At 31.1% G+C, this 14,123-nt stretch overlaps 1 protein-coding gene across 1 annotated transcript; it reads left to right on the forward strand.

Moving 5' to 3' along the window:
* The first annotated feature begins 276 nt into the window (after positions 1-276).
* LOC139488344 (transcription initiation factor TFIID subunit 6-like) lies at positions 277-13,886 on the forward strand. Its single transcript, XM_071273874.1, has 13 exons — positions 277-437; positions 4,035-4,231; positions 4,746-4,832; positions 5,369-5,522; positions 6,147-6,364; positions 7,280-7,345; positions 7,940-8,017; positions 8,547-8,648; positions 8,964-9,088; positions 9,762-9,894; positions 10,766-10,891; positions 12,079-12,285; positions 13,047-13,886. Exons 2-13 carry the CDS (start codon positions 4,073-4,075, stop codon positions 13,500-13,502), a joined length of 1,911 nt encoding a protein of 636 aa, XP_071129975.1. The 5' UTR covers positions 277-437; positions 4,035-4,072; the 3' UTR covers positions 13,503-13,886.
* The last annotated feature ends 237 nt before the right edge of the window (positions 13,887-14,123 follow it).

Here is a 14,123-nt window from a genome sequence, read left to right on the forward strand (position 1 = left end):
CGCAACTCGATACTCGACAACAAGTGAAACTCGGCACCCGTCGTGTTGCTTATAATGTTATAATACATGATTTCAAAATGTTTAAAGTTAATAACCATAGTTTCGTTCATCTGGCGATTTTATGTGACTGTGTTGTTAATCTTAACTATTTAAACCTTTTATTTCCTACTAATATTGCTCTCACATAATAGTTTTAAAACATTTAAAAAGCAAAAAAAAAAAAAAAATATTCAGGAATCCGGAACAAATTCCTCATTCCGAACTTGTTTATATATTAGTTTAATAACTCTGCTTCCGGTTGTTTCGAGCCGAAAAAGATTCAGCTACCTGTTTTGAATTATTTCCTTCTGGGGCTGTGTTTCGTGCAAATAATTTAAATGTTGCATTGATTTTGACACTTTGTTGAATGCTTTCAAGGACAGGCATGTGGACAGCAGGTACAGTTTTTCCTTCATAGCCATAACTCATTTGCTTGCATAAACACTAGAGTAGAGTAATTACCTCCCCTTTTGGCACTTTTTGAACAGAAATTTAATTGCAGTCTTAAACTTGATAGGCATAATTTAAAAACCGGGTTGATTATTTTTTCAACTAGTCCGAGATTACTCTGATGTCCAACGGCTGTTTTGCCAGACAAGCAGGGGCCGTGGGATGTCAGAGCTCGTCCCATATCAAAAAGTGGATATTTGCCCACCCAAAAAAGATGCGCTGCTTCGTCGCTTCTGATGCCGACTGACAGCCTTGGAATTATATAAATCGGGCGTCAATCTGTTCATTTTTCATTTATCTCTTCATTTATGTAAGTTTCACCTACCTGCCAACCTTGATTTTTCCATATTTTAACAGTTTTCACAGTGACCCATCGATTTCAGCATTTTGCCTTTCATTTTCGAAGATAATCACGTGACCACGAGAAAACAGTGATGATTTATGCAAATGACCATACTGTAACACCTCGTTCATTTACAATGCAAGTTATCTAAATGTCCGAGAGCTTCAGATTGTAACGTGGTCAGAACTACATAAACATGTAAATGCTTCATACCGATCTCCTGTAAAGGAGGTGAAAAAATATAAATATTTGCATATTTTGAGTCTCAAGACCACAAACTCTCTTGCCATTGGGTGCTATAAACAGTTTCGTATAAAAAACTAGGGGTTATTCCCCGACTAAAAATAACCATGGAGGGAAACCCCTGTTTATTTACTCAATTGGTGAAAAAGTATCATGTTTTTTGTATTTGATTGTAAAAATTAGTTAATTAGCTTTGAATTAAAACAGGTTGAATGATTGAAATAATTTTTGAAATTATATTAACTTTACATGTTTTGAGGGGAGACAACACTGTAAACAACCTGTTTTTTTGGCAGTGAAAATTGAAAACTTATTTGCAGCCACTGTAGCTCTTTTTGGAGCAGGAAACCGTACCCTGAAACAAGATTTTTTTGAAAGGCCAGGTAAAAACCTACAAATTTCATACAGTTTTGATTATGTAAAATGTGCATGGATCATGTCTTCATGGGTGTGCACATGACCTGGTTTCAAGTTTTTGTTGTTCAAATTAGACCTTTTTTCCCCCATGTTCATTGGATGGAATATTTTTTATATATTAAAAGTACACATTATTTTTATTTCATTATAAACTAGTGAACATTCTGATTCCAGTGATATCTAGTTTTATACAAGTATCTTTATTAATCAGTCCACCACTAAGGGTCACTTATGCATGGTCCCTCAAAATGTGACGTCATAGAAAAAAAAACTGTTGATTGCACCCATTTGAAAGTAAAAGTCAAAATGCCGAAATCGATGGGTCACTGTGAAAACTGTTAAAATATGGAAAAATAAAGGTTCGCAGGTAGGTGAAACTTACATAAATGAAGAGATTGACGCCCGATTTATATAATTCCAAGGCCATCAGTCGGCATCAGAAGCGACGAAGCAGCGCATCTATTTTGGGTGGGCAAATATCCACTTTTTGATATGGGACGAGCTCTGACGTCCCACGGCCCCAGCTTGTCTGGCAAAACAGCCGTTGGACGTCAGAGTAATCTCGGACTATTTTTCAACATAATTTTATTTTTCAAGGATTGATTTATTGAAAAACTAAAAGCAATCTGATTAGTGATTAAATCTGTAATTGTAAACTCCCAGGTTTATACATTTTATGTATACATGTACATAATGTTCTAATTATTTTTGTCCAAATAATTATGACGTCTCGGAAGGCTATTTTAATCTTCTGCTTTGACCCCTTTAAAAATAGTCAATATGAACATGATGGAAAGGTATCCACATCATACTGCATGATTACAATGTATCTGAACTTGTACAGGTCAAGAATAACTATTAATTTATATGACATGTATGAGTGATAAATTAGTGGCTTATACCTCAATTTAAGTATAATCCACTATTTGACGTACATGTACAATGGGATACACCAATACGAATACGAAAGTTTTATTTTGATTCGGTTCACATATAGCAATACATGTATTTTTGAAAGAGTTTTTTACCGAATATAAAATCATTAAAACACAAACATGCAGACAAGATATATAACAATGTTACACAGCCTGACAGGCATATTGAAATACTAGCAAAGATATAGGAAGATGTGGTGTGAGTGCCAAAGCACTACTAAAATACATATCTAAACAGTTGAGGTATAATGCATTTTTTAATTTTATCCAAAATAGATTTTAAGATATACATGTACATGTACAACTGCTGTTGTTTTTTTTGTTTTTTTCTATGGTCGGGTTGTTGTCTCTTTGGCACATTCCCCATTTCCATTCTCAGTTTTATACAATGTATATTGGAATTTGGAGCATCTTATTCGGTTACATATACCATAACAAGCTTTGATGACCACTTACTGACTTAGCTTCCTGCTAATGATCATGGTGTTGATCAAGAAACCAGAAAAGTAAAATTTTGTTGAACTGATGTATAGGGAGTTGATTATTAAATTTACTTTAATAGTATTAGTAAACTCAGTAAAAAAACACTATTGTCTAAAATCAAACAGGGATATGCCAATTTTGCAAAATACATTTTTTTACTAATAATGCCATAAGTCACACATGATTCGTTTTAAGATATAAGACCAAATAAAATAATATGTTTGGTCCAGTTACCAGTACATGTATATATCTTAAAAAAAGTAAGGGAAGGTACATGTAGGTAGGGATTTTTCTTTCTTTCTTTCTTTTTTTTTTTTTTTACACTGCTCAAGTCTATCATGTTTATGTGAGCAACATAATGTCTTTAACCATTGTTAAGGAGGCTCTCAGGTATAAATCATTTTTTTTTCTAATATAAGATTTCGCTATATTTTTCTATAAATGAACTTTATCATATACCTAATAGAAAATTGAAATAAAAAATGGGGTCACCATTCATTTAAGCTCACAATCTGCCTCCAAAAGAAGCATACAAATTTGTTCAAGTCCTATTTTTCTGTTGAATTAATAGGAGATATAGAGGTATTATTGCAATAAAAAAAGAACTAAATTGCAGAAATCGCTTAAATTTTACAATTATTTAGTTTATGTATAGCTTATTTGAAAACAATAAAAAAAATATATAGGTCACTGATGAGTTAAAAAAGATATTTCAATTTTAATGCCAAAAAATGGCATTTTTGCACCAAAGGGACATAATTCAGAGCTTTTTCACTGATATTAACATTTTAAAAGTCATCTGGGGCCAAACCAAATCAACTTTTTGGGTTTTATTTTGTACCATAACATAAAGTAATAACTAATAGTGCAATAAATAAAATTTGTAATGAAAAAACAAATGTTTAATTTTTTGCTGCAATTTTTGTAACTGCTTAATGAAAAATGCCATAAATAATATCTTAAGAATTTGCTATTATGAAGACTGAAAAGTAGCGTAGGTAGGGTAACTAAAACCACACATATATTTTTAATTGGCACAATGATAATGTACTTTGTAGTTTACAAATCAATATGTAATAATGTATTAATAATATTTGACTAAATGAATCAATTATACATTGTAGGATAAATATTGCCAAAAGACATGAAAATGTAACTTATCATGGCTGATAAAGAACACAAGGACCATAAGATCAGCAGCCATCTTACTTCAGAGTCTGTCAAGGTCGTCTCTGAGCAAGTTGGGATTGTGGGATTGCCAGATGATGCAGCACAGTATCTAGCAGCAGACTGTACATACAGAGTTAAGCAATTAGTACAGGTGTGCAAGTAATAAGATACCCTACTCATAGATGTAGAGGGGATGGTGAAATCCAGTTTTATGTTTTCTGCCTTCTTTATATTTTTTTTGCTTAAATTTTACCCTTATCCATCTGTACCTCCCAAAGTTGGTTTCCTTTCTCTTACATTAGTTTTCCTCAACCAAATATTATGAAACTTACATACAATAATAATAACAACATAATATGGATCAAGTTCAAATTAAGGAAGGGTCACTTTTGCCTTCATGAGTTTTGCCCCTTTATAAACATTTTAAAAATTGCATAATTTTTCGTTTTTGTTGTCTATACTACTTACTATATTTAAGACCAAGGATTTATAGTTTGTTACTACAAACAAGAAACTTATTTTCAGTTCAGTAATTTGTCAAAAAACATGATACTAAGTCAGACACAAATATAAACTAAAGAAATAGTTTATTTATGTAGTGGAACCTCATGTTCATTTATACATGTGCAGCTTTTTCAAATTTACCTGTGAATTGTACATTATAGGAAGCAATCAAATTTTCTGGACATAGGAAAGGACAGAAGCTGTCAACCTCTGATTTTGATCAGGCATTGAGGTTAAAGAATGTGGAGGTATACTTATCCTTAGACATAGATAAATGTATAATACATGTATGCAGTACTAGTATAAGTTGCAGATCAAAGAGACTGATCATGTTACATACAATTTATTTCTTATAAATTGATCATTACAAAATGGTTTTTTGAAGAGAGTACATGCCATTAGATAAAAGAGTAGGCAACAAAAGTTGTAATATCTCATGATTTCAACCAGATAGAGACTATCTACATTTGTCTTTTCATGAGAAGAGGAAATAAAATATCTTTTGTTTAGTACAATGTGGTGACGAGAAAGGTTTACCATGATTATGCAAAACATGAAATTTTGTGTCTGTTTTTATATTTGTATAAAATGTGCACCAAACATTTCAAAAGAGAGTGAATGAATCAAAAAATTATTAGAAATCTATGAAAATTTAATAAATCTAATAGAATGTATATAGATGTATTTATCATGTTTTTTTATGAATAAATAATCTAAGAAATGTCAGAAGTAGCTTTCCATTTGGTAAATTATACAATTTCATCAAATTTTCAATATTTTACAGCCTCTTTATGGATTTCACAGTAAAGAATTTGTACCATTCCGTTTTGCTAGTGGGGGTGGAAGAGAGCTACATTTTACTGAGGAGAAAGAGTTGGAGTTATCAGATATCATCAACACTACACTGCCTAAAGTCCCTCTAGATGTGGCTTTGAAAGGTGCAATTATTTATCAAACTGCAAATTTATTATTATTTCTAGATGTGCATTTTTGGGGGTAAAGACGAATCACAAATTTTTAATATTCAACAAATGCTGTCTTTGGTTCAAAATGAAATACAGAGAAATCCAATATTTATGTATTGACATATTTTCCTTAATCTATGTATATTGATATCTTGAAATCCACTATAGCATTAAAAATAACTTCTCATATGATACAGATGAAAATTAATTTTAATTAGAATTTGCAACAGAAAGCATACCAAAGAGTGACAGTTTGCTTTCTGCATTGTGCATTCAAAATTAATTGGTGATATCATATATACAAAAAATGTATTAGTAGATAGGAATTTGGCAATTTAAATTTATTGTCATTTAATGTTTTTCTATCAGCTGTTTTAGTATGATTCATTTACAAGATAAGTAAGATTGAGAAAAACATACTGGCAGCATTAATCATCTGCTTTAACATGTTTAATTAAGCAGAAAAAAGGTTATTTGAAATTAAACAACATTACTTTAAAAAATATATTTTTCACCTCTTTTTGTATTTATTATTTTTTATCATAAAATAACACTTATCAAACAAAATTAAATATAGATATGTTGTTGATATTTTAGCTCATTGGTTATGTATTGAGGGTATTCAGCCTACAATACCAGAAAATCCTCCTCAAGCCAGCAAGGATCAACAGAAGAAAGAGATATTAGATACCAAAGTAAAGACAGCTATTGACAACAAACCACAGAAGCCTGTTGTTCCAGAGAAGTCTCGGCATCGACATAAAGCTGTTGATTTGGTTAAAGTCAAGGAGTTATCTACCCATGAATTATCTGTGGTTTGTATTTTGTAGTATGCTTGTAGTCGGGCAAGAATAAATTATTTCTTTAAATTGTAATATGTCTTATTTTTACTGTGCAACCACTTAAATACAGGCTTTCGTAATGCATTGTAATATGTCAAATTAAATAATTTGCTGTTGGTAGTATATCCATTTTAATACCAGAAGCCTTGAAATGAGTGTTTTGCAGAGGTAACAGTTTCTTAAATTGCTTCATATATTAAGGTCATGAGCTCTTTTTTGGTTAGAAGTTATGAGTATGTTTGGAATTTGTTTGGAGGTTGTTTTAAACATTATTTATATTTGGATGACATCTTTTGTCAAGATTTTACTGATGGGCAGTGAGAAAAGTAACCCATAGCAAAGAAATTCTTCCATATTTATTTAAATAATATAGGGTTATTGCATGAATATTGGGGAATATTGTCCCGAGTAGAATTTTATATTGCACGAGCTTTCGAGTGCAATATATGTTCTACGAGGGACAAGATTCCCCAATATTCATGCAATAACCCTTTTATTGTATAGCAATATAATATTTAAAAGTAAAAATTGGTTTAAACTAAGATTTAAACGTTGATGACGTCATGAATTTTGAAGATTTATTGCACTAGTGCAATATTAGAATTTATTGCACGCTAACTTTTGGTTACGTTCTGTGGGAAATATTATATTGCTATACAATAATAGGGGTTATTTATAAACTGATTTTATTAGGTCCTTATTACATTTAGAGCTATACAAATTTATAATTTACATAAACTACAGTGTATTTCTTTCCTTTATTTGTTGAAGAATTATTTATTTGTCTTAGAAGTTGCTATCTTTACATTTATTTTTAAATCAGTTGGTAAAATTAGTTAGAAATCATCCCATTAAGACGTTTATATGTAAATATTTTATTTTTTTCAGGAACAACAGTTGTATTACAAGGAGATTACAGAGGCTTGTGTTGGTGCTGATGAAGGAAGGAGATCTGTAAGATTTTATATAGTATTTTAAAATATATTTCTTATCCTGGTAAAATTAAGTCATTTTTATAAGATGTTATAGTTAGATATTCTAGCAAGGAACATGATACATTTGTTATAATAAATTGTTTTTTTGAAAATAACCAAAAAGGTTAATATTGTGATTTTCTTTCACTTAGTAATCAATACCTTGTTTAAATTCCAATAAAACGTTGGGAACACATGCTTGATGTCTGACAGAATTGAATTTAAAACTTAACATCAGTTGTATTTTAATCAAAGCTGGAAAAAAACATGATAATTTCTACAAGAGATTCTAGTCATGAAATTCAAGTAATTTATTTGTATTTGTACAGTTTACATTGGGACAATTCAATGTAGGTATGCATCATTTGTCAAAGTTTTAAACATCACTAATGTTCAGTATAAAGATTATGAAAATATAATGCATACCCATCTTAATATGAATATAGAGCATGTCATGAAAGAATTTTTCCTATGTAAATGCAGTGATTTGCACATTTTGTCTTCTATTGACTGTGTTATGTACATTTTTGATTGTACATACACACATTTAACATTGATTTCTGTTTTATTTTAGGAAGCTTTACAGAGTTTATCATCAGATCCTGGATTACATCAGATGTTGCCAAGATTTAGTACTTTTATATCTGAAGGGGTTGGTATTGAATAAAATTATTATGTCATCTGTATAATTGTTGATGATTAATTTATCCACATATTGCAATGATTTAAAATTAATTGTAAATATACCTGTAAAAGAGTAAAAAATATATAACAGATCAAAATTGCAAAGTTGAAAACTTAATTTAATTTAGACAGAATCAGCTGATATCAACTTCCTCTACTGCAATGGAGGTCATAGTTTTGATCAATAGATATATATATAAGCAGATGTGGTATGAGAGAGAGCCAATGAGACACTCCATCCAAGTCACAATTTGTAAAAGTAAACCATTACAGGTGAAAGTACAATTTCAACCATAGCGTTGGCTAACGCCAAACAGCAAGCTATAAAGGGCCTCAAAACCATTCACTTATCAATAAATATTAAACAACTAAGCAATCATTGAAAAAATGCTTAAACTTTGTCTAAAAGTGTCATCAAAGTTATATAAGTTTATATTGAGTATTGGCAAGTTTACTATTTTCAATAGTGATGTAATATAACAGGATCAATATTTTAGGTGAAGACCAATGTTGTACAGAATAATTTGGCTTTGTTGATTTACCTGATGAGGATGGTCAAATCCTTGATGGATAATCAGACTTTATACCTCGAAAAATATGTAAGTTTTAGTATTATAAAAATTAGTATAAGTTTTACAATTGTTTTGATCTAAAAGTGAAAAAGCAGTTCATTTTCAAGGAAAGGAAAAATTACAAAATTTGATGGGAAATTTTATAGTTAATGTTGATGATGCTTGCCTTTTTTTGACAGCATATATAAAATTGAATTGAATCATGTTACATAAAAAAGAAAAACAGGAATTTTGTAAAGAGTTGTGCAGTTATTAAATTTGAGAATGAAATACAGGCAAAACTGAATCTATGGCTATAATGTTAAATGTTAAAAACAAAATATGAATTTTGTATATTTTCAGTTGCATGAGTTTGTACCAGCTGTTTGTACTTGTATTGTAAGTAAACAGTTGTGTATGAGACCTGAAGCAGATAATCACTGGGCATTAAGAGATTTTGCTGCTAGACTTATGGCACAGATGTGCAAGTAAGTATTTAGTTCTCAGAATAATAAGTTTTTACCGATACTTATTGCATAAATTATTGTCTTACATTTACTCTTTGGACACATATATGTTGCATGAAATATGGTTGAATAACTTAAAGAGAATTTTCTGGACGAAAATTAACTAGGGGGAATTTAATGTTAAACAAATTGTATTATACAGTATTTGAGAAATAAAAAAAAAACAGAACTGATTTTATGCTTCCATTTTCTAACTTAAGTTTGTCTCAACCAAATGTTATGAAACTTATACACATGGCTAAGTTCCACAACATACAGATTAATTTTGAATTTTCGTAGCATCACCCTTACCATTCTAGAGTTATGCCCCTTTTTAAATGGAAAACTTACAAAATTTTTCAGTTTCCTTCTCTTACTTCAGTTGCCTCAACCAAATGTCACGAAACTTATACACATTACTTATTACCACAAAACTTAAATCAAGTACAAATTTGGGTTGCATCACTTTATTGATCTTGAGTTATGTCCCTTCATATGGTTGTATGCAAGCAGGGGCATCATCTGTTTTTTTTTTATATTTATTTTTAAATGTTTTTCCAATTGGTGTTACATATGTAGTTATCTCATTGTAAATCACAAGACATTGACAAACATATCACTTTTGATTTTGACTATATTTAAATATTTTTTTCAGAAATTTCAGCACAAATATCAACAATATTCAGTCTAGGATTACCAAAACATTTAGTGCTGCCATACAGAGTGAGAAAGCTGCCTTAGCTTCACAATATGGTGCTGTTGCTGGCCTTGGAGAGCTTGGTGCAGAGGTACACATTTTATTTGTTTAGAGGCTGTATTGAAAGTAACCCTAACCTTTTATTGAAACAATGATATGATAATTGATGTATAAACTGTCAAAAAAAGAATCAGATAATGAAAACTATATTACATACAAATATAAGTATAATAGAGAAATCTCTTGCATTCAAGTGAAGAGTATGTCACTTAATCTAATTCCAGGGAAAACCAATCAGGCTCTGTGAATACCTAATAAAAATCTTCTTACAGCTGAAACAATATTATCAATCAATGGCTTTCTGATTATTACTCAGTAGGTCAAGAACTTGTAAGACCAAAAAAAATATTATCATACAAGAAGGGGGGGGGGGAAAAAAGCTTACTTTTGCATTTAATAGAAAAAAGAGAGATATTGGAGTATACATCCCTGACAGAAAATTAGTACATGCACAACATAGTCTCTTTAAAATCAACTGTGAATACCCTTAGGTGTAATAGAGATATTGGGGTATACATCCCTGACAGAAAATTAGGACATGCACAACATAATCTCTTTAAAATCAACTGTGAATACCCTTAGGTGTCCATTCCTTTATAACCCTACCACAAACCACTACTTCAGGTGTTGGTCTACAGAATTTAACTACTATAGGTCACTCTACGGCCATCAACAAGGAGCAAAACCCATACCATATAGTCAGCTATAAAGGCCCCAAAATAACAAATGTAAATAAGCCAGTTCAAATGGTTGTTTTTTTTATTGACACACTTTCTAGATTACAAAACAGCATGCACTTAAAAGCCACAAAAATTGTAACGTTTGAAATTGTTATCACAAATTAAAAATCTCATTGTGATTTTCAAAAGTTTGCCGATATGTATACAATTACTGTTTTGTAGGTTGTAAGAACATTTCTTGTACCTAGAGTGAAGTATGTATCAGACAGGATGAAGGCTACAATGGAAGGTCTGGTTGTTAATAATGCTGACAAAATAGCTGCTGATAATATAAAGAAAGCTCTATCTGTAAGTATTTATATAGGGGCTGCTGAACAAATGCATTACAAAGTGTTGAAAATAGAATCTGATAGAATGAGAATCAAAATGAGAAAAAATAAAAAAATATAATATTATTATAAAGCCTAGTGGTATCTGACCATATTCAAAATTCATTATTTTAGCTAAAACATTTTACTTTAAATGGTTTAAAGCATCGCAGTGGAAAAATAAAAAGGGATAGTTTTTTTTATATATTAAGTGTACATGTATTTGTAAAAAAAAACCATATTGGACAACCAATTAGGTCTTTTTAACCGGATTTTTGTGACAAAAATGTCGGTTATTGATTTGGGGATCTACGGCGGGCGTCCGGGCAGGCGGGCGGCAATCAAATGTTGTCCGTGCATTAACTCATGAACCATTCAACCAAAGCTTTTAAAATTTAGTATGTTGTTACTGATGACAAAATAGAGGTCAAGTTCAATAATGGCGATTTTGACTTTTACCGTTCAGGAGTTATGGTTCTTGAAAGATTGAAAAATGGAGTTTCCAGTCATGTCCGTGCATTTACGCATGAACTGTTCATCCAAAGCTTCCCAAATTTTAATATGTTGTTACTGATGACAAAATAGAGGTCAAGTTCAATTATGACGATTTTGACTTTTACCGTTCAGGAGTTATGGTTCTTGAAAGATTGAAAAATGGTGTTTCCAGTCGTGTCCGTGCATTTTCTCATGAACCATTCAACCAAAGCTTTTAAAATTTTTATATGTTGTTACTGATGACAAAATAGAGGTCAAGTTTAATAATGACGATTTTGACTTTTATCGTTCAGGAGTTATGGTTCTTGAAAGATCGTAAAATGACGTTTCCATTCACGTTGTTACATTTACTCATAAACCATTCAATCTAAGCTTTTCAAATTTTAATATGTTGATACTGATGACAAAATGGAGGTCAAATTTGATATTGACGATTTTCACTTTCATCATTCATCAGTAATGGTTCTTGTGATATTGCCAGGACACAAATAAATGTTAATAAATCCGGTTTGCTGTCGTTGTGACAGCCTCTTGTTTATTAACTTCTGTCAAAACAACACATAATATTTCTGAATTCACATATATAATGGGATGATCTAACTCTTACCTTGCATGAAATGATTTTGAAAAAATGTTGCCTGATTGTAAAAATGTAGAAATATTTTTTTTCAGAAATACCTGTCTCCAGTATTGAAGAATACAATGTTACCATCAGTAACTGTTGAGGAGTATATACAAGAGTTTGGATATCTTGGTCCACATATACACCAGTCAGTGGAAAGAGAGAGAAGAACACCACAAATATCACCTCAATCACAACACTCAAGGTCAATGGTAGGAATAGCTCAGCCTCCAAGACCACAGCTCAACCTCAGTCAGGTAAAATATTTTATACATTTGTACTTTTATTTATTCGTAATGTATACTGAAACCTATAGTTATTTTTGTTTCTAAGTTGATTTAATGCAAATATAAACAAACAGGTCCAAAAAGTAGACAGGTAAATAGTTTCAGTACTTATCAGTGTGTGCCTCTTTAGAGTCCTATTTTAAGCTTGTCTTGCCTTATGACATTGCCATCACTTGACAACAGCAATTGTCATCAACCTTCTTAAAATAGAAAAAATCTTATCCTCTGAAAAACACAAAGATAAATTTCAACCATATTTAGGCTGAATAATCCTTAGGTTATTAGATTTTTGTTAATTGCTCTTGCTAATCAACCAACATGGCCACCAGAATCCAAATAAAACATGTAAAGGTTAAATTAAAATCACTGTCTAATATCTTCACACCCATAAGAAAAGAGAATATCTGAAAAGGCAAAAATGCAAAAAAAAAAATTCGTTTCAAAAATTATCCCTCTAGGAGTTATAGAAATTTTGTTTTCCAATTTTCATGTTTTTCCCTGTTTGAAGATCTTCTAATAATTCGGTTTCTTCCTTGCATTTTTCATTATTTTGAGAATTTGAGTTGATATTGTTGTTATTGGTTTTGGAAGGTGGCTTAATTCTGTGGTAATTTTGTCTTAAACTCATATAACATAAATATTATGTATATCGCTCAGTCCTTTATTTATTTTGAGTATTACATTTTGGTGAGTAATTGATTGAGTTGATATGATTGTTTATGTATTTTCAGGCCAGACCACAAATCATTTTACAGCAGCCAGGATCAGCAGGTCCTACAATGACACATCAATCACCATTTCCACGAACACCCGGTGTAGGATCTCAACCCAAATTCATTGTCATGTCATCCCAGCCACGGGCAACACATACACCAGGTCAACCCATCAGCATGTCACCTCAGATACGACAGTCTCTACCGTCATCACTAGGAAACACGCCAACTATCGTAAAAGTTGTCTCATCATCAAACCCAGGGTCTTTACCAAGGACTCAAAGTGTCATACCAAGAACACCAACTCAGAAGATAGTAGTAGTATCTCTACCATCAGGGACAGGGCCCAGTATAGGGACTGGTACTTCAGATTTATCTACTGTATCATCTGCCATGGACTTGGGCATGAAAAGTGTGTTCAGTGAACAAGCAGCTGCACAATCAAACATTAAACCTGAACCTGACAATGGTTGAAAATTAACATAGATTCATGTTTTTTGCTGTAAACAAACTTTTTAATAATATCAACACATCAAAAATAATCATTTTATAGATTTTGTATATACAGGTTAAAGAATACAATTGTATAGAGATATATGTATATTAAGACTGAAAATTGTTGCAAATATAAGGAAGATGTAAAGTTATTTGAAAAAGGACCGAAAATAATGAACTAGCTTGACATTGCAATAAGATTGGTAGACTCAAAATATAGATAATATCAATACATGTGATTACTTCATTCTTTCGTGCAGTACAGTAGTATAAACAATATACCACAGAAAGTGTATTATTAAGTATTGCTGAAATGTCACTTTTTCTAGAATGTCAAAACTGTGAATTAAAAATTTAAAACTACTTCAATCTTTAACAATTGACTATTATTAGGATATGCCTGTTCTTTAAACTGAGACTAACTTCTCAGAAACATGTTTCTATGAAAGAATATACATTTACAATGTGTGTTAGTGAATCAAAAACAATTCAGTTGAACACAGGATAAAAATGATACACAAAGTGTAAATTTTGATTTGATGGCATATCCGTTTCATTCACTGATTGATTGATGATTGATTTACGCTGCATCAGCACAAA

The sequence above is a fragment of the Mytilus edulis genome, chromosome 9 (genome assembly GCF_963676685.1).
Source record: "Mytilus edulis chromosome 9, xbMytEdul2.2, whole genome shotgun sequence".
Classification (NCBI taxonomy): domain Eukaryota; kingdom Metazoa; phylum Mollusca; class Bivalvia; order Mytilida; family Mytilidae; genus Mytilus; species Mytilus edulis.